The 20,640-nt window shown below is 38.5% G+C and overlaps 1 protein-coding gene across 6 annotated transcripts in view; it reads left to right on the top strand.

The window, feature by feature from the left end:
* RBPMS (RNA binding protein, mRNA processing factor) overlaps positions 1 to 20,640 on the top strand; it is a 166,694-nt gene that overhangs the window by 62,265 nt on the left and 83,789 nt on the right. For 3 of the 6 annotated variants that reach the window (XM_042983131.1, XM_042983127.1, XM_015542784.2), the window contains 3 exons: positions 15,562 to 15,639; positions 18,616 to 18,654; positions 19,912 to 19,974. In XM_042983131.1, coding sequence (XP_042839065.1) covers positions 15,562 to 15,639; positions 18,616 to 18,654; positions 19,912 to 19,974 — 180 coding nt within the window. Of the gene's footprint in view, positions 1 to 5,535; positions 5,644 to 6,188; positions 6,224 to 6,382; positions 6,441 to 15,561; positions 15,640 to 18,615; positions 18,655 to 19,911; positions 19,975 to 20,640 lie in introns of those variants that run through there. The other 3 variants (XM_042983128.1, XM_042983129.1, XM_042983130.1) reach the window with 3 other exon arrangements.

The raw sequence follows: 20,640 nt of genomic DNA on the forward strand, positions 1-20,640 counted from the left end.
AACAATCCTTCACATGCCCCAGGTTCTCTGACAATCTTGAGAATTTTTCCTCAGTTGGAAAGGAACAGTTTTGGAAACTGCCTTAGCTGTTTGAAATTCACAAAATGGAAAATAATGAGCTGGTTTCTGTAAAATGCACTGGTTTGTGCTCTTTACAAGTACTTTATGTCACAGGTGCATACCATGTTAAACTTGGAAAGGAATTCCAGGTTCCTGAAAGGGAATGAAAGTGGTAGAGGTAGTGTGAATAACAGCATTTCACTCTGGGAATCCACTATTAATAATGAAATATTTGTCTTCGATGATACGCAGTTTGCGCAGTGGTCATGTTATTTATTTATTTACTTATTTATTTAATGTTTATTTTTGAGAGAGATAGAATGCAACCAGGGGAGGGGCAGAGAGAGAGAGAGAATATGAATCTGAAACAGGCTCCAGACTCCAAGCTGTCAGCACAGAGCCTGATGGGGGGCTCGAACTCATGAGCTATGAGATAGATCATGACCTGAACTGAAGTTGGGTTCTTAACTGACTGAGCCACCCAGCTGCCCCATGGTTTTTATTTAATAGCTACTTTTAGAATACTGTTTATTATGGGTAACTTTTCAGAGTCTCTTCAGCTGGCTAAATGAAGTCCTCTAAGTTTTTGGATTTGAATAATTTCATTCTTTAGTGTTTATTCTACCCCATCAGCAAGAAGTGTTAACTAGATAGCAGTGGAAGGACTCTGTTTACTTATTTAACAAAGACTTATATAATGTGTCAGGTACTTTTCTAAATGCTTTACAAATAAATAGTCACTTATTTAAACCTCTTAGCAACCTTATGAGGTAAGTTTTATATCTCCCATTTTATAGATGAGGAAACTGAGGCTCTGTTTGGTTTGTAAGTTGTCTAAGATTATTCAGATAATAGACATTGGAGCTGGGATTCAAATCCAGGCAATCTAGCTCTGGAGTTTGTGTGCTTAAAATACTGTGCTCTGTTAGCGTACATAGATTTAATCATGACCATTAGGTCAGTGTTTGTGATAACTGCACATCAGTAGCTCTTTAGCCCATTTATCTTGCTTTGTGCTGACAGCTCTGCTGAATTTTTGAAATGTGTGGTTTACGATGTCACTATGTTTTATTACATGAATCATAAATAAAAAATACAATTTAAATATACATAAATATCTAGTGAAATGTGTATATTTCAGTGGCTTGATTGAAAAGTTCTCAGTGGCAAGAACTAGGTCTTCTTGACTGATGTCCTTTGATTCTGGTAATGCCTTTACCAAAAACCCATCCTTTCACTGGACCTGTGGAGTCGGAATGGAACCTGGAGACGGACTGTCCTACACCTTCACTTTCTCAATAAGGAAAGGGAGGCTCAGAGAGGTCAGTGTCCAAGCCCTCAACAGCTAGTTTTGAAGCAGAGATGGGAATTAAACCACTAGGTTCAATTTAGTGGTATTTTCCTTCCATTACAGTAATTGAAAAGTTTGTGCTGTGGGAGTTCAGATTACATATCTAACATTTTTAAATAGTTTAGATCCATCTGTAAAGCATGTATTACTTTTGTTAATATAGGTTATTTCTCAGCTCCTCAAACCTCACTCATCATTTCTTTGTTTCTGACATTTGTTAGGTCTTCCATTGTGCCTGACCAACACATACAGTTCTACTTAAAAATCCTGCCGAGTTTTCAGACGCCTGCATCTATTTACATAATTATACATACGCATAAGTAATATATTAACTTAATACTGACTTGATTCAAATGACCACATAAATGGTTTACAGACAGAGGCGGTTATCAAATTGAACAAATAGCGGCTCACTGGAAAGGTAGTTCCTGTAGTAGGCTGTGGAATTATTAGTTGTGGCCTAAATACATTGAAGGTATTCTGGATTTGGAAATTCCTGTGATTGGAAAAGCTATGATAATCTAAATTTAAAAGTGGAAGCTTACTCTTACTGGAAGAACACATTATAAGCACTGCGCTTTGCAGTGTTTGAAGAAAGTAACTAATTTATGAATTACAGGAAGTAGCCAACTTAAAGTAGGTTGTATTCCAAATATTCGTCTTTCAGTCATGTGGTGTTTTAAATGCAAACAAGTATTGACTGAATAAATTTTCACACACAAACAGGTTTAGAAAAGTAGGTGGTTATTAAGAGAGCTTACCAAAGCCCTGTTCATATGGGATGTAGCCTGCATATATGTCTGTGTTCTCTGAACTTTCTGGGCTTGACCCTCTTAATCTTTTCCCTGATGATAGTTAAAATAGCAAATATATCAATTCAAAGTATTTTAATTTCCTGTATCATGTGAGATCTATCTTGAATGAGATATAATCAAAGTAGAACATAGCTAAGATATCATGTACTACAATAAAAGGTAGTGATTGAATACATCAAGAAAATTGTAATTTGAGTACAACACACTTCCTTTAAGACTTGCATTTTTTAATATATATTATAAATATATACATTTATTACATATATATATATATATATATATATATATATATATATATAAAATATCTTGCCACTTAAAAAATCAATGAAGAAACGACCAGTCTTCTGATAGAGCTTGGAAATGCAAAGGAATTTATAACTATATAGTTTCACATCCTAGTTTTACCAGCTGATATAAATGTCTTGATTAATGTTTATGTAATTATTTGTCAGGTTTGTCAGGGTTTTTTTTTTTTTTTTAATGTTTATTTAAAAAAAAATTTTTTTTAACATTTATTTATTTATTTTTGAGACAGAGAGAGATAGAGCATGAACGGGGGAGAGTCAGAGAGAGAGGGAGACACAGAATCCGAAACAGGCTCCAGGCTCTGAGCTGTCAGCACAGAGCCTGATGCGGGGCTCGAACTCACAGACTGTGAGATCATGACCTGAGCTGAAGTTGGACGCTTAACCGACTGAGCCACCCAGGTGCCCCTTTAATGTTTATTTTTGAGAGCGAGTGCAAGCGGGGACGGGGCAGAGAGAGAGGGACAGAGGATCCGAAGCAGGCTCAGCACTGAGAGCAGTGAGCCAGATATGGGGCTCGAACTCCTGAACTGTGAGGTCATGACCTGAACCAAAGTCGGACACTCAACAGACTAAGCCACCCAGGTGCCCTGTTTGTGTTAGTTTTTTTAAGTGCGTAGTGTAAACTTTTAGATGATTGAAAGTTCATATACTATAAGAAGTAATAGAGATCCTGTGTGCCTTTTCCCTAATGATACATCTTGTAAAACATCTTGTAGCACAATATCACAATCAGGAAATTCACATTGATGGAATCCACTCATTTTCTTAAGATTTCCCCAGTTTTGTGTGTGTGGTGTCCTATGTAATTTTATCACATGTGCAGGTGTGTGTATCCACCACCACCGTATTTAAGATTATATAGATTAGCCCCATTACCACAAGGAATCCTTGTCATTGCCTTCATAAAACTGCGTATCCCCCTCCACCTCTTAGTCCTCCTTTGTCCTTAACTCTTGCAAACTCATTTGCTTTTCATCTCTGTAATTTCATCATTTCAAGAATGTCCTATAAAAAGAATCAGGCAGTATGTAACCTTTAGGAATTGTTTTACTTTTTACTCAGCATAATTCCCTTGAGATTTATCTATGTTTTTTTGTATTAATAGTTTATTGCTTTTTATTGCCGAGTGATATTCCATGGCAGAGGTATACCCGTTTGTTTAACCATTCACCCTTTAAAGGAGATCTGGCTTATTTGTTTGGTAATTATGAATCAAAGGTTTCTGAATATTTGTGTACGGGTTTTTGTGTGAACATAAATCTTCATTTCTCTCGGATAAAAAGACTCAAGAGTGCAATTGCTAGGTTGTATAGTAATTGCTTTTTTTTTTTTTTTTTTTTTTTGGTAAGTTTATTTCTGAGAGAGAGTGTGCAAGTGCACTTGCAGGGGAGGAGCAGAGAGAGAGAGAGAGAGAGAGAGAGAGAGAGAGAGAGAGAGAATCCCAAGGAGGCTCTCTGCTGACAGCATAGAGCCCAGCTTGGGGCTTGAACTCAAAAACTGTGAGATCATGACCTAGCTGAAATAAGAGATGCTAACTGACTGGGCCACCCAGGCACACACCGGTAATTGCATTTTTTGCTAAGAAACTGCCAAACTGTTTTCTAGACTGTGATTGTACCTTTTTATATTCCTGCCAGCAGTGTATCTAAGACATAGGGTTTCTTCACATCCTTTCCAACGTTGGTATTCTCTTTATTTTTGTATCCGATGAGAGGATTCAATCCACGATGAATGTTAAGCAAGTGGATGATTTAATGAATTTTGGATACTAATCGAATGTATAATGTAGCTAAAATATTGTATACAATAAAAAGTAGTGATTAAACAAATCAGAAATGTTCTCAAATTGAGTAAACTATACTTTTCATGTACCTTGAATGATGCCACTTAATTCATACTTTCAGTTTCCCGTAAAAGTAGATAGGAAGAGGGCAGATGTTGTTATGTCCAAATTAAAGATTTTAGAGATTGATAATTTGCCTAATATCACTTCAAAATTTGTTTTCTCCTTGATAGGAATACTTAAACCATTAACCTTGATACTTTTTAAAATCTTTAATAGAACGAAAAGAGATTTCTCCTTCCTTCTTTGTTTAACGCTTGTCACATGAGGAAGTAGGAGTTGAGGATGCATGACCAGCTGGGGGGGTAGGGTGCTGGCCAGAGCGGAATTTGCCCCTGGCCTTCTAAAGAGGTAGAGAGATTGGTAATAAAAGGGACTCTAAGTCACACTTTTGAGGTTCATATTGTGGAAAATACTTAAGCATGTTACTTCCTTTTACTGTGCAAACTTTTTACCTTTCACCCATTTTAAGCCTGTGTGTAACAGTTGCATGATAATATTATCAGTTGCAGCCTCTCTTAGGATTGATTTGCCTTTGGAGCATAAAAATGCATCTTCTTTTGAGTGGTGTAAGCTACTTTAATACAGATAAAATTTTCTGAGTCCTTACTGAGAACCTGGTACTGAACTTGAGGCATTTCACTTCCTATTAATTTATTTAATCCTTCCAGCAAGTTTGTTAAGAAATTACCCCAGAATTTAATGGTTTTAAACATTTGTTATTTCACAGTTTCTAAGGGTCAGGAATTTAGGAGAAGCTATGGTAGGTGGATCTAGCTCAAGTTCTCTTGAGGATACAGTCAGGACATTGTTAGCTGGGGGCTGCAGTCATAAGAAGCATTGACTGGGGCTGGAAGGTCTTCCAAGATGGCCACATCACATGGCTTTTGACCAGAGGCCTCTCAGTTCCGATCACATGCACACATTTATGTATCTAGTTTCCTGTCTAGGCGAATTCAAACTCTAAATTTTTCTCCATGTTGTCTCTTGAGTATCAGTATGACATGGCAGCTGGCTTCCCCCAGAGCAAATGATCCAAGAGGGCCTGCTTCTGTTGAAGAAGCCACAATGCCTTGTTTGACCCAGTGTTTGAAGTTAACAGACTACATGCTACATGCTAACTACATGCTATCACTTCTGCTGTATTCTGTTCATTAGAGGTGAGTCACTAAGTGAAGCCCACACTGAAGGGGAGGAGAATCCAGCTTCACCTCTTGAATGGAAGAGTACAAAAAATGCTGTGGACATATTTAAAAACTGCCACAAGTAGGTACCATTGTTGTCTCTCGTTCCCAGATGAGGAAATTTCTGAATGGACAGATGAAGGTTCATAGCTAGTGAGTTGCAGAACTGGGATTTGAATCCCAGCAGTGTGGTTCCACATAAGTGCTTATTATTTATTGTTTTAGTACATATCCTCTTTGAGTACTTATCCTGTTGAATGTGTATAAAAATCACAATTTTATTTCCTCATATTCCTCCATATCTGGATGTTCATAAATTATGTGGCTCTCTCTTATGCCTCATTCCTAGTACTGTGACTCAGTTTCACATTTACTCATTTAGTTCCTTATACAAATACTTGGCACCTACTGTTAAGTACTAGGATGCTCACCACTATCATATGGGGAAGAACATTCAGTTTGAAGGCGAACTGACTTGGCATCGAAGAATTTGAAGTGTATATGGAGTCATTTCTCACAACTACACGTGGGGAAACCAACTTTTTCCCACAGCTTTCTAGTTCGTTAGAACTGTGGTGCATTATGGATGGTTATTAAGAGTGCGCTGCAAACTGAAGTTCACAGTGGGATCAAGTTCCTCAGATGAACTTTATCCACTTAAGGTAAAAAACAAATCTTTTACAGCCCTGGGCAGTGTTGGGACCATAGCCCCTGATTCTGAATTTTTTTTCGGGTACTTTGTGACTACAAAAATCTGCTTGGGATAGCTTTTTCTGTATAGCTGGGAGAGGTGGAATGACTTTTTTTCTTATTTTGTGAAGCAGATCTGTTCAGTCATCTGAACTATGCAGAAGGAGAAAGAAAGGGCTTGAGATTTTGGTAAGCTCTTCTTCTGCTTGTACTTCATTTTGTCAGTGCATGGAAAAGGCTGTATGTGGATAGCCCAGATAATCTTTCGGACATTCAACTTCATCGTACTCTATAGGATTAAAATCCTAAGGGCAAGTGCACATTAGGGGATTAAAATGCAAACTTCAGTTTACAATACACAGCATTAATGAATATGTTTGAAAATCTTCATGTTTTAGCAATGCAGGCAGTATAATTGAATGAAGAGTAGGATTATGTGGGCTATCCAAGGTTGAAACAGAGTTAGCCATCAGAAAGTTGACTTAAAAGGGACTAAGGGAAGCCAGCATCGATAAGGAGAGGACTAGAGGTAAGAGGGTAAAGCATCCTGATTTTATAAGGAACTTCTTATTGAACTCTAGGAACCTGACAACCATATACTATGTTGGACAGCAACCATGAGCTTCCTAATGGAGTTGAGTTCTTATATGCGCACATTTATGTATGTAGTTTCCTGGGAAACTCTAAATTCCTGACTTGTTTCTGGTACCCACCTCCCTTTGTATCTGACAGGCCTAAGGAAGTTTCTTAATAATGAGGTTAAGGGCCCACATGTACAGACACATCTGCCTATTCTTGGGTAGTTTCAAACCCTAGAAATTCTTGATTTATCTCTTATCCTTTTAAATATATAGCAGACGTGAGGTATGGCCTAGGTTGGACTTTGGTCTTAAGCAGTTGTATAAACCTGGGAGATGATGAGACCATCTGATTGACTATAAATTGACATTGGATTGGGCCAGGATATCTCCTCAGTGAACACAGTGGTGTGGTGTACCCAGTGCTAACTTGCTGTCTCTGTTTCCTTTGCATATTCTGAGCCCTGCACATACGAGTTTATGGAACCATGGTGGTTCTACTTCTGTATGTGCTCCCATGAGTCTTCTTCCTTCTTTCCCTGATCTTACTGGAAACTTTCTGATCACTTTGGCAAAGGTACCCTGGTGTCCAGGGGCCCAAAGTAAGACTCTAAATTTGGTTATTCTATGGATGCTGATCTTCTACAACTGCATGTCACTCAGGGCAAACACTAGTGGATCCCTCAGAGCTAGGAAGACTTGCAATATGGATAATTACGTTTTAGATGATCAATCTAAAACTAAAACCTGGGAGTTTATAACAACAACATGGTAATAACCCTTCTATCCCATGGTTAATCGCTCCTTGGTGTCTGTAGCACCCTGGCCTCCTGAACCACAGCGTAACCTTCCCAGGGCTAGTAATGGAATGTGTCTTTAAGTCCAGTAGGGGGCCAGGAGAGTGGAACTTGACCACTTATCCCATCTTGAAATCCATGCCAATAAGAAACTGGAGCTTGACCAAAGGCCGGTCAGTTTCTCTTGAGCTGCAACCAGAATAAAATTCCTGGCAGACCATTTTAATGATTGTGGTGATCCATTTTCATAGTGGCAATACATGAATGCGAAATCATAGCAGGCCAACAAAGCAGCCTTTGGAAATGAGATGACAAAGCCATCCTCAGCAGGATTCACTGTTGGGAGTTTTTTGTTTCAGGTGATGCTTACAGAAGAAGCAAATAATTAAATCCATCAATACTTTATTTAAAGAGAGTAAAATAATCTGTATGTAAAATTTAAAAACCGGGCTCTGAACCTCCTCCCCTGCCTTGTGTGTTAAAACAACCCAGTGCTATGGGGTTTATGCTGCACAGATATGTGGAGCTCTTTAACTTTTCTGTCCCTGAAACCAAGTTTATATTACATGATCTCCCAGAAGAAAGCTGGCACTTCCTTGGGAGTTGGAGAGTGCATGATCCCTGTGTTGTTGTTTTAGTGGGAAGTAGGGTGTTGACAAACCAAGAGACCCTTTTGACTGAAGCAAGGATGGTCCTGCTCCTAGGCCCTTAATTTAGAGTCATTGATGCCTGTTTTTAGTTAGATTTTATTTTTGGTGAAGGTACAAAGAAACACTGACTTTTGTCAGAATTGGAATGTGAAGCAAATTAAATGAATATATATACTTCTGCTGGATCAGGTTTGTCCCTATGGAGCCACAGGCAGGAAAATGAGACCAGCTAAGGACAGAAGGATAGGTTGGACCCAAGGTTCCTATTTCCAAATGAAGGAGATCTCTGTGGGCTGTGTGTATTCTCTTTTTAAGAAATGGTTTATGCTTCTGAATATTTAAATGCCTGTGTGTATAAATATGTAAAATTAAAGTTCTCTGTAATAATTCCACCTTCCCTGCTATTGACAGAACAGTAATTTAGTAAACATTATTTCAGTACCTTTCTTTTTTCTTAAGCATCTACTAACTCATAACAACACTTAAAAGAATTAAACTGGGATTATAGACAAATTCTGGTGTTTGCCTTTTCACTTAATAGTCAGGAGCCTTTGTCAGTAGACCTGGTTATCTACTCATCATTTTAAATGTGCAAGCTAGTAATTTTGAATATTTTTTCAAAAAACCTTGTGGATTGTTAATTCATAGTGGATTTGGGATTTATTTATACAAAAGTATATTTAAATCATTATTAAGTTGAAATGGGAGTGATTTTACTAGTAACCATATATTGATCTCTCTATGTTATTGCGTGTACAGTCCTGAATTTTTGTGATCTGTTTGTCTTTTGGTCTACGTTTTCAGTCTTTTTCGTTTTTCTCCCTTGCTTGTGATTCTTTTTATCTCCTTTCCTTTTCTTTTAAACTTGTCTCTAATAATGTTAACCTTTTCTGCCTTTTTGTCATATGAGTATTTGTCATTTGATGTTGTAACCATACTGATCTAGGTTGTGCCTGGGAAATTTGGTTACCTCCTCTTGTTTACCATGTTGTCAGCCAAGAGGTGTCGACATGCGAGCATTTATTGTCTCCTGTGAATATACAGTATTCTTTTGTAGATTTCTAAAGTAATCCAAGAGAGATTTATAGACTATACACTCTGTGCCTAGGATTATGCTTACTACCAAATAAGAGTACCAAATACTCTAAAACAATTTGAAAGACCTTTGAAACACACAAGTATACTTACAGATAAGAATGGGTACCCCGAAAGAAAGACTTAAACCTATAGCACCTTTGAAAGCTTCTTTTGGAGTTTGCATTTATAGGTTTAAGAATTTGGGTAGGTGGATAGAGAGCTTGCAGGGGATAGATTATCATAGATAGAAGTACCCTATGGGCTTCACTCATTAGAATGATGCAAATTAGTGACTTCCGTAGTTAATCATGAATCATTTAGAAAATGAGAACTAGCTTTTCCCAATCCTGTGAATTTGAGATGTACCTCAAGAGGTCAGCTCAGAGCAGCTAGAAGTGATCCCTAACATCTTATAAACACCTAAAAAACATACACAGAAAATGCCCGTAGGCCTAGAGTCTTTGGCCGCTATGGTGTTTACCAGATAGGGCCGCTGGCTGTAAAGTGTGATTCCTGCTGTGTACTGAAATGAAGCATTTGTTGGTTTATATTTTAATGTCTAGATTACCTGCAGGATAATGTGTGTTCTTTGTTAAACATAGGATCTTTCCATTTCAAGGCCTACGTTGACCTTTTTGTCCAGGAAAACACAAACCTGACACAATGACTTTACTTACTAAATTAGAGTTTATTGAAGTCCGTCACTGAAACGTGGCTTGTCTTTCTGGTGGGAACTGGCACTGCCACTGAAGAACACATGGTTAGTTTTATCCGAAATGTAACTAGGGCCTCTAGAGGGAATGCCAGATAAGTGAGCAAAGAAGTCTCCTTGCTCTTACTGTCCAGCACAGGAGATTTCCCCTGGCATTTCTTTCAGTTCTTTTGTGGCAAAGATGAAATCGGAGGTACATCCACAGAATCCATCAGAGTCCCTTTGGGATAGAGCTGTCAGCAGCCTCATGTCTTTCACTTCTATGAGGCATGTTGTGTCCTTGACTAAGAAATGTGTTTCCCCATGTGTCTGATAAAGTAAACATCTGTGATGCTAGAGGCTAGCGCCAGGCACATCTGTATCCACAGACACTTCTGGTATGTTAAGGGCTGCCTTGGACAGTGATTGACCTGCCACAAAGTTCATTTGGTATCATTCATTTGTTATTTTGGGGGACCTTTTTTTCCTGACTGTTTGATCATTTATGTGTCTCAAACTTTTCTTTCACTTTTGGTTACTTTGTGAATGAATTAAGCTTTCTGTTATCATATTTATTTGTATGTTCTGTCTCCTTCACTGGTCCTAAGCTCCCTGCAAGCAAGAAGCATGCTTTTTACCTTTGTGATTTCCACAGACATGGTAAAGACAAATGTTTTGCTACATAATGGTTAAGATTAAAAAAAAAAAGTGTGGGGGTGAGAAGAATGGGGGGGAACTAAACTTGTCTTAAAAAAAAACAACTTTTTTTTAATGTTTATTTTCTTTCCGAGGGGGAGAGAGACAGAGCGCAAGTGCGGGAGGGGCAGAGAAAGAGGGAGACAGAATCCAAAGCAGGCTCCAGGCTCTGAGCTGTCAGCACAGAGTCCGACGCGGGGCTTGAGCTCACAAACTGCAAGATCGTACCTGAGCCGAAGTCGGATGCTTAACCAACTGAGCCACCCAGGCACTTCCCCCCCCCCCCCTTTTTTTTTATATCCACGATCTAGAGCCCAGTCACAAGGAAAAAAGCATGAGTTAGATATTCAGGAAGAGTTTTGTCCATTCATTATCCATTATTTTTTTTTTTTAACTTAAATGTCCTAGTCTGAGGAGATCTAAAAAGGATTCAAAGCATGTAGATTCCAAGCACTGTATTTGTGAGCTTTAGTTGTACTCATAAATATATAATGTAACTATTTGAAAATTATTTCTCCTAGCCAATGTGTTTTGTCAGAGGAGAGAATCTCTCTTCAGTGAGAGAAGAGATATCTTGGCAGCTTCTTGAAACAGATTCACTAGATTATAGGAAATGTAACTTGTGTCCATGTGTAAGTAAAATACTAGACATTTTAGTTGCCTCCAGTTTGAACAGAATTACTGCTTTGAGCCTCTTGTCATCTGTGAGTGCATGGCAAGCTTAGGGCTAATGGGAGTTCAATTTTTTTTCATGTATAACACTTTGAGATACTAAAATCAGCATCACTTCTAATTCTGAAATGTTTACATTAAAAGTTTCCTCTGTAAACTTAAAAATTCTTATTGATGTAAATACTGACATTGTTTATAGTTTCCTAAAGAAAACAATAAAAAAAATCTAGGCAATTCTCCACAAAATAAAGTTATCTAGTACATGCATATCATTAAAAAAAGTATAAATAAGCTAATAAACATTAAAATCACTTCTTCCACCACTCAGGGCTAACCCATATAAATATACCCATTTTTGTGTATATGTCCTGCAAACGCATGTTATACCTCTCAATACATATGTGTGTGGGCTGTTTTACAGAATAAAATCAAACTATTTGTACTTTTTCCTTGAGCATTCTTTTTCTTAGACATAATATTGCATAATACTGCATTTTGATGTAAATGAACCTTTATTTAAAAAAATTTTTTTAACGTTTTTATTTTTTGAGAGACAGGATGTGAGCGGGGGAGTTGCAGAGAGAGAGAGAGAGACACAGAATCTGAAGCAGGCTCCAGGCTCCAAGCTGTCAGCACAGAGCCTGTCGCAGGGCTCGAACTCAGGAACCGGTGAGATCATGACCTGAGCCAAAGTCAGACACATACCCGACTGGGCCACCTACGTGCCCCTGAACCTTGATTTATATCAAGTAATATTTTGATAACCCCCAGATTTCTATTTTGCTGGTAAATTGTTTGACTTGTAAGTTTGTAAAGTATTTTTCTTTAGAACAATACTATAAATGGTAGTTTATTTTCTAAGTTAACTCCCTAAATTTTAATTAATATGTCACATAGCTAATGGACAAATGGTACTCCAGTGTTTAAACCATAGAATCTGCTTATTACATTATTTCCTTGGAAATCTGTAATCCAGTCAGTACCTGGCATAATGTCAGACATAATGGGTACTCAGCAAAATTTGAGTGAATGGGAGCTGGGATTCCCTCTCTTCCAGAGTGTCCTGGCTAGAGCAGCCAGGGACAGATGGTGTTTACTTACTTGGACTGTGGGAAGAACATTGTTGATGGCAGGGAGGGCATACTGAATACAGGATTCCCTCATCATCTGTGTCTTTGGCAGTTGTCAGTAATTTGGCCTTAGCTTTGGTAAAACAAAGTTCCTGGAAAAAGGAGTCTTTATCTCTGGCAAAGTTGAGGGAGACGGGAGAAGGCAAAAGGTAAATTGAATCTAATCAGCATTTGTAAAACAGTACTATCCAAGAGCAATGGAATACACATTTGTTTTTAAGTACACAGCATTTATCATGTTATGGGCCATAAAAGAAGGAATTGAAGGGCAGTTGTTTAAAAATTAAGCCTTATACCTACCATATCATTCAGCTCTTCCACTCCTAGGTAATTAACCAAGAAGAAAGAAAACATATATCCATACAAAGACTTGTACAAATCGATGCATGTTCATCTCCAAAGCCATTTTATTTGTAAAAGCAAAAACTAGAAATAACCCAAATGTCCCATCAGTTGAATGGATAAATGAACTGTGGTGTATCCATACAACCGAATACTACTCGAAAAGGAATAGACTATTAACAGTGGATGAATCTCAGAATAGTTATGCTGAAGTAAAAAAGCCAGCCAAAAAGAATACATACTTTATGGCTCCATTTGTATAAACCATTGCACCATCCATAATCCTAGTGACAGAAGGCACAGATCAGTGATTGCCTGGGGATGTGGATGGTAGGACAGGGTAGCAGGAAACTTAGGTGATGGATATGTTAATTATCTTGATTGTTGTTCTGGTTTCATAGGTTATAATATGTGGAAACTTATCAAATTGTAGGGGTGCCTGGGTGGCTCAGTTGGTCAAGTATCTGACTCTTGATCTTGGCTCAGGTCATGATCTCACGGCTGGTGGGATTGAGCCCTGCTTTGGGCTTTGCACTGACAGCATGGAGCCTGCTTGGGATTCTCTCTCCCCCTGTGCCCCTCCCCTGGTCATGAATGTGCACACACACTCTCTCAATTAAGTTTTTTTTTTTAATATTTATCAAATTGTAAATAAAATGTACAGTTTATTATGTAGTTGGCCCTTGATCCCTGGGGGGATTAGGAGCACCGATCGTCTGCACAGTCAAAATCCACATGTAACCTCTATCTCCCTTATTAATAGCCTACTATTGACTAGGAGTTTTACCAATAACATAAACACATAGTTTGTATGTTATGTATTTTGTATGCTGTATTCTTACAATAAAATAAGCTGAGAAAAGTTATTAAGAAAATCATAGGGAAGAGAAAATACATTTACAGTACTAAACTGTATTGGGGGGAAAATGTGCCTGTAAGTAGACCAGTTCAAACCTGTGTTCGTGGGTCAACTGTATATCAATTATAGCACAATAAAGTTATCTAAAATATGAATGAATAAAAATAAGGCCCTCATGATTCTGAGGCTGTTTACATCATCATAGTGTTGATTACACACCTGCATGCAAATGGCATGATATTTTACTGTCTGCTGGGTCAATAAAGGGTCTTGCCTGCTTTTTGCTTCTTCACAACCAGAATCAATAGAAAGTGTTAGGGTTCTAGAAAATCTCCCAGTTTTGCACTGAGGAAAAATCTAGATTTATAGATGGTTAACAATACGGCATTGAATTTTTCTTAAGGTAGCAACATGATTTCTAATGCCGAACTTCATCAAATTGTATCAGCCTGAGTAGAGAAGAATAGAATATGTGGGGGTGGAGTCAAATTTTCTAGAAATAGAGTAGAATGGTGGTTACCAGGGGATCAAGATGGGGGAGACACAAGATGTTGGCCAGAGATTACAAATTTCCAGCTAGAAATTGTAGAAGTTATGGGTATCTAATGCTCAGCACTGTGATTATAGCTAACAATACTGTATTCCTTATACTGGAAAGTCAGAGTAGATCTTAAATGTTTTCGCCACAAAAAAAGAAATGGTTGCTTATGTGACACAGTAGCTAACGCTATGGTGGTGATTACCAGTATATAAGTATATTGAACCATTACGTTGTACGTCTTAAACTTCCACAATGTTACATGTTCATTATATCTCATAGTGTGTGGGAAGGTGTAGAAAACTTGACTGAAGGCACACAAAACACTAAAATAAGTAGAAAGAAAACCTGGTGATGATAATTCAGTGATTTCTCCTTGCCAATTCAGTGAACACCAGATTCCTGAGGCATTGACTTTTGATGCCCCCTGTGGTTTGTTCAGATACCTGTTCAGTTTTGGCTTACCCTTCTTCCAGAATATACTGTGCCATCACCCTCTTCATCGCCTTGGTTATTAGTATTTTCTCTGCCTCTGAGTCTTGCCCGTTTCCTCTTACACTTTGTGTGATAATATTCTACCTATTCTTTAAGTTCCCAGTCAAATGCTAACATGTTTTTTCTGATCCTCCCAAATGAAAGTGTGTCATCAGTGTTCTGTATTTTGGTAGAAATTAATCACATAATTTGTACCTTAGGCCTCATGGGGTATAGGTCAGTGAAGTCTTCCCTGCTGTTTTGGAACGGAGCAGATGGAGTTATGCATTTTGGCTACTATTTAGATGTGTTAGGGTTATTCAACAAACTTTTTACATTTATTAAAATTAATTGTTAATGCCGACGAGGGAGAGGCAAGGACAAACATGAAAAACCAAAAGTTGTTCCGATTTTTATTTTGGAACCGTGTTTTGCAGTCATTTGATATAGAGCAGACAAGTGGTAGATTTGCTGTTCTCATGACTTCTGTTTTTCTTAAGCTCATATTTTAACTCTGTAGACCTTCTCTTCCCTTCATAGTGTTAGAACCAGGTGTGGCTAATTGGGAAAGGAGAAATAAGTTTGTAAACTTAAATCAGCCAGAGGTAATTCACTCTGAGTAATTCCATAGAAATATTCAGGAGTTGCTTATTGGCATCTTAATGTTAGAATGTTAGTTGGGTTATGGAAAAAATACGAACTGGGTAGGACTCGTGAAGTATATGAAGGAATGTATTTTTGAGATTACAAGTGATAGCTGTTCTCTGGATTGTTCACTGTCTTGATCACTTCTGTTTATTTTCCAGGTCCGGACCCTATTTGTCAGTGGTCTCCCTCTGGATATCAAACCTCGGGAGCTCTATCTGCTTTTCAGACCATTTAAGGTACCTTTTCTCTTTGAGAAATTATAAACGACAAAAAGTATGTGTATAAGCTTCATGGGGGTTTCTGCAGGAAGAAATGATACGTTTGAGAAAGCATCTTGTAAAGTGACCTTCTTACAGGGTTGGTCAGTAAAGAAGATTTAATCACTCAGTTCCAGTGTATGGTCTTAGGAATGGCTGAAATTGCCTTTGTCCTCCCCAACAGCTAATCTAGAAAAGTCTCTTTTACTAATGTGGACATGCATCGGACTCTTTGGCATGTAGAGCAGGCTTCGTGTCCTCCCTGTTTATCATCTGCCAATTGGGAGTATTCTTCTGAGTGCAGACTACCGAAAATACCATCAATTACTGTTACTTATATTGCCAGTGCAATAATATAAGTCAAGCCCTATTCCTACAAGGTTTATTAGTTGGAATACTGTTGTTAATATTATTCTTTAGATATATAAGTTAAGTGTACTTTTAAACTAAGTATTTTTAGACAAAGAACATAACCACCATTACTTTTTCTGTGAGAAGAATGTCCTAAATCTCATACAAAGTAAAACAGAATTTTAAAGAATTACTTGGTATGCTGGGACATCACGAAATGCTTAACACAGTTGCCTGTCCATTGGGACTATCACGATAAAATCACTTTAGAGATAGTTATTTAACGTTGATAGAATTGAGAACGTAACAGGTAATTGGACCACCAAGGAGAAACCTTGAAGGCTAACCTGTGTGGAGGATAAGAGAAAGATGGGGCCGGGTACGTTGTGGGCTGGAGGCCTAGGCCCTCAAGGAGAGCATGTAGAAGTCATGATAAATTCAGGGCTTGTGTCTGAGCTGGTCAGTGAGGACATGTTAGCAGCAGTGCCTGTCCAGGAGCACATTTAGGATTAGGTGGTGGGCCATCTTGATTAATGATGAAACATCCATCCTGTTGAAGCATGACCCCAGCCACAGAGGCAAGACAGATTGAGGGACAGAATTCAGCTTCTCAGGGAGAAGGAGAGAGTAGGATGTGACAGCTGAAAACATCTGGGTAGGAAAGGAAGAAAGAAGGTTGAAGGGGCAGCCAGTTAAAAACCAGCAAAGGTAAGAATCTAGCTTATGTGCTAGGAAGGCACCATGTATTAATAGACCTGCCTCGATTCTGATAGCCATCCCCTTACCCCCTTACTGTAACAATGATGACAGCACAGAGGGAAACAGAAGGGTTAATCATGCTTAGCTGAGAGGAAGTGGGGGAGAAAAGATGATGGTGTGAGGAGAGTGTCAACTTCATAGGATTTCCTGAACATCTTCTGCAGGGTTGCCATTTCTACTGTCTGTCCCTTTTAATTGATTTGATCATCTAAAAGGACAGAATACTGTTAGGTTTTTGTGTGTTATAGAGAGATTTAGCCAGCAAGCTTCTTACATGAATTACCCCCATTGAAATCTCACCATACTCAATTCAGGTGGGTTGGCCTCAGTTTTTCAAATGAGGAAAGTGAAACTTGTATAACTGAATAAATTTTACTCCAGTTCACACATAACAAATGGCAGGGCTAAGATTCAAACCCAAGCAATTTGCCTCTGCCATCCATGTTCTGAACTAGTCTGTGATACTGCTTTTCTGTTTGTGACTTGGGAGCACAATATATCGCTACCCGTGGCGTTGTACTTGAGTGAAATATCCATTTGTCCTTTGCCTCTGAGGCCTCCAGAGTGTTTAAGCCTCCAAGTTTTTCAGAGACAGTGCACCTTGAAAAAGGAAGAGGCAGGACTGTGAATCATGACCTCTCTGGCCAGAAGAGCTCAAGGCCTTTGAGGTAAAATGTTTACAGTAGCTAATTGGTAACATAGTTCTGTGTTGGGAAGATACGAGGAAGAATCAATCCCAACATCCTGCCCAGAAACCCCAACGCTAGAGTCAGGACCCTGGTACATTCCCAACAACCCTCTTTTAATTAAAGTCCCTGGAGGCTGACCCTAGTCTGCAAATCTGTCTTGGCACTGATATGTGTGGTGGTCAATCATGTCAAGTGGTGTTTTTTTCCCCCTTGTGTCATCCATCAGTACAAGCCACCAGCCATTGATTATTTTCAGAAATAAACACACTTTGTTATCCTTATCCTGAAGAGCCAGGAGGGGCGAAGCGAAGGAGTGAAAAGGGAGGGTTTCTATCCTCCTTGAGGATGAGCTGCAGTAAAAAGCCAACAGGGAGTTTTTGCATGTTCCAGTCGGAATACCAGCATGAAAACTGGCTGCTTCAATAAGTAAGCAAAATAACTCAACAGAATTTAGCATCACTACCTGCTAAACTTTTCCTGGCAGTTTTGAAATTTTGCATAAGTAGTTCTACCTAGTACATTCGTAATGTTTTCATGTTATTTTATAGCAAACACATGACCAAGTCATCACATACTTCCTATCTTACTGAATTTACTCCCTTCACTCTCTTAGTTCTGTAAAATGAAAAAGACCTGTTGACAGGAACCCATCTTCCTACTATTATATAATTTCATTGAAAAAAAAAAAAAGGATAAGAAACATAGATACGTGCATAAATTTCAGGATCTGATTTGTTTTAGGCCTTAAGTGTGGAAGCATAGGTAGATGTGTGTGTGCATGCGTGTGTAAAATTTGCTTTCTCAGTTACCTTAAGAAGCATTTGTAAGAAGAGTTAGATGGTCAGGAGTCAAAGGACTCGTTTTTACTTGAGCAAGATGCTATTAAAATTGTTTTTTGGGGGGTGCCTGTGTGGGTCAGTCACTTAAGCCTCCAACTCTTGATTTCTGCTCAGGTCATGATCTCATTCGTGGTTTGGGAGTTTGAGCCCTGCTTTGGGCTCTGTGCCAACAGCATGGAGCCTACTTTGAAGGATTCTTTCTCCTTCTCTGACTGCCCCTCCCTTGCTCGCTCACTCAAAAAAACTTTTTTTTTTTTTTTAAATTGGTTTTTTTTCTTATCTTTTTTGGTCTAAATTTGGTTCTTCTTAATTTTCAGGGCTACGAGGGTTCTCTTATAAAGCTCACATCTAAGCAGGTAAGAATTTCAAACTTGCATATAAATGATCCAATTCTATAATAAATTTGAATTGACTTTCTTCAGGAATGTTACTGGGGCTGAGCATTCTCTTTTTTTAATTCTCATTAGGATTTGAGTTTTGTTGTTGACTTAAAATTAAGGGTGAGATTGGTTAGGAATTAGCACAGGAAAATGATTCATATTCCATTGTCTCCAGCTAGGATGTCTGAGGCTGTCCCTGAGGAAAGCAAACGTAATGCCTCCAGCATGGTTATATTGGGATTGGTCTGTATATTCAAAACAAATTATCCAAACCCACTTTTATTCCCAATTCTTCCTTTAAAAAAACAAAACAAGACAAAACATATAACAGACAAAATTTCGCAGTGTATAAATATCTGTTGATGAGGACTCATGCTGTCTTTCTTGTGTTTTAAACTGCTAAAATCAGGCATAGTCCCCAAGTCTAGAGTGGAGCACAAAAGGTGCAGAATGGAGGGTGGCAATCCATGACCCTGATAGCTTCTAGAAGCTTCTTGAAGATTTTTAACTGTATGCTTCCCCCGCCCCCAAAATGCTGAATACCTTACTTAGCATGCTCACCTCTCAGAGTCACTTTTCATCTCTCAATAAGATATTCTCTGATTCATTATAAATAAGCTGTGTTGCAAGCATCTTTCTGGACTAGAAGTCCAAAGGGATTATCACTCCTCTCTATTCAGTTGGAACAATTTGGTTTACCCAGCTAGTTAAACTTTTTTAAGGTATCCCTTGGGATTTGCCATGGAAATGCATTTTGTAAATTTGATCATGCAGTGAGAGTACAGGGCTTTTATCATTGTGTCATTGTATTCCTTGCACTTACAGTGTACCAAAAGGTGATTCGGTTCTCTTTCCATTTTAAAAGATGAAGAAACTGAGGTACAGTGAATTTGATTTAGGAAAGTAGAGCCTCTTGACCCAAGTTTTCCTCTATTCTCTTGTTCACTGCTGCTCACCTTCCAACCCCTTCTAGATTTTTTTTTTTTTTTTTTTATGATTCTCTAAATCCCCAGCTGTGCCCTTGAAGAACCACTCTCACAATCCCTTTTGATTCATGTTAGAAATTTGGCTAAGCCACTGCGTCATGATTCTTTTGAACTGGCTTTCTTATTTCTTCTACCCATTGCCTGTGGTCATTTCTTTATCTTAGCTCTTCAGTTTGACATCACCTTTGACCCAGAAAAATGTATATCCCCTGATTTGTTTTTTCTTCATATTTTTTTCTTTCCTCAGCCCGTAGGTTTTGTCAGTTTTGACAGTCGCTCAGAAGCAGAAGCTGCAAAGAATGCTTTGAATGTAAGTAGTGATGATGTAATCATTGGTGTTTCCTTGTGAGGTGGGGGGAGGTAATACAACCTCTTTGGACAGGAAATCACATGGATGGAATATGACTGCTCAATCTGATAGGGAGGGATTCATCAATTAGCTATCTAAAGAGATTTTTCCTGGGGTGCCTGGGTGGCTTAGTCGGTTGAGCATTGGACTTCGGCTCAGGTCATGATCTCACAGTTCATGGGTTTGAGCTCCACGTCAGGCTCTGTGCTGACAGTTCAGAGCCTGGAGACTGCTTTGGATTCTGTGTCTCCTTCTCTGCCCCTCCCTTGCTCACGCTCTGTCTCTCTCTCCTCTCTCAAAAGTAAACATCAAAAAATTAAAAAAAAAAAAAAAAAAGATTTTTCCTTGAATTGTGGTCACATGTGCAAACTATTAAACAATGCCCTGCTCTTCTCCAGCTTTTACTGTAATGTTCAAAATACCTGACAATGCCTTATTTTAATTCGGCCCAATCAGTCCCCATGGTCATGTGCAGTTTAGTTTGGCCATTGTTATATTCTCAAAGGCTAAGGCTAACCCAAGAGTAGATCAAAATCTTGGCTTTCCTCATCTCATGAGACTTACATTTTAGGTATGTGGCTTTTTTTTTTTTCCTTTTCATTTTAAGGTTATAGTCTTTATTATCCT

The sequence above is a fragment of the Panthera tigris genome, chromosome B1, assembly GCF_018350195.1.
Source record: "Panthera tigris isolate Pti1 chromosome B1, P.tigris_Pti1_mat1.1, whole genome shotgun sequence".
NCBI classification, from domain to species: Eukaryota; Metazoa; Chordata; class Mammalia; order Carnivora; family Felidae; genus Panthera; species Panthera tigris.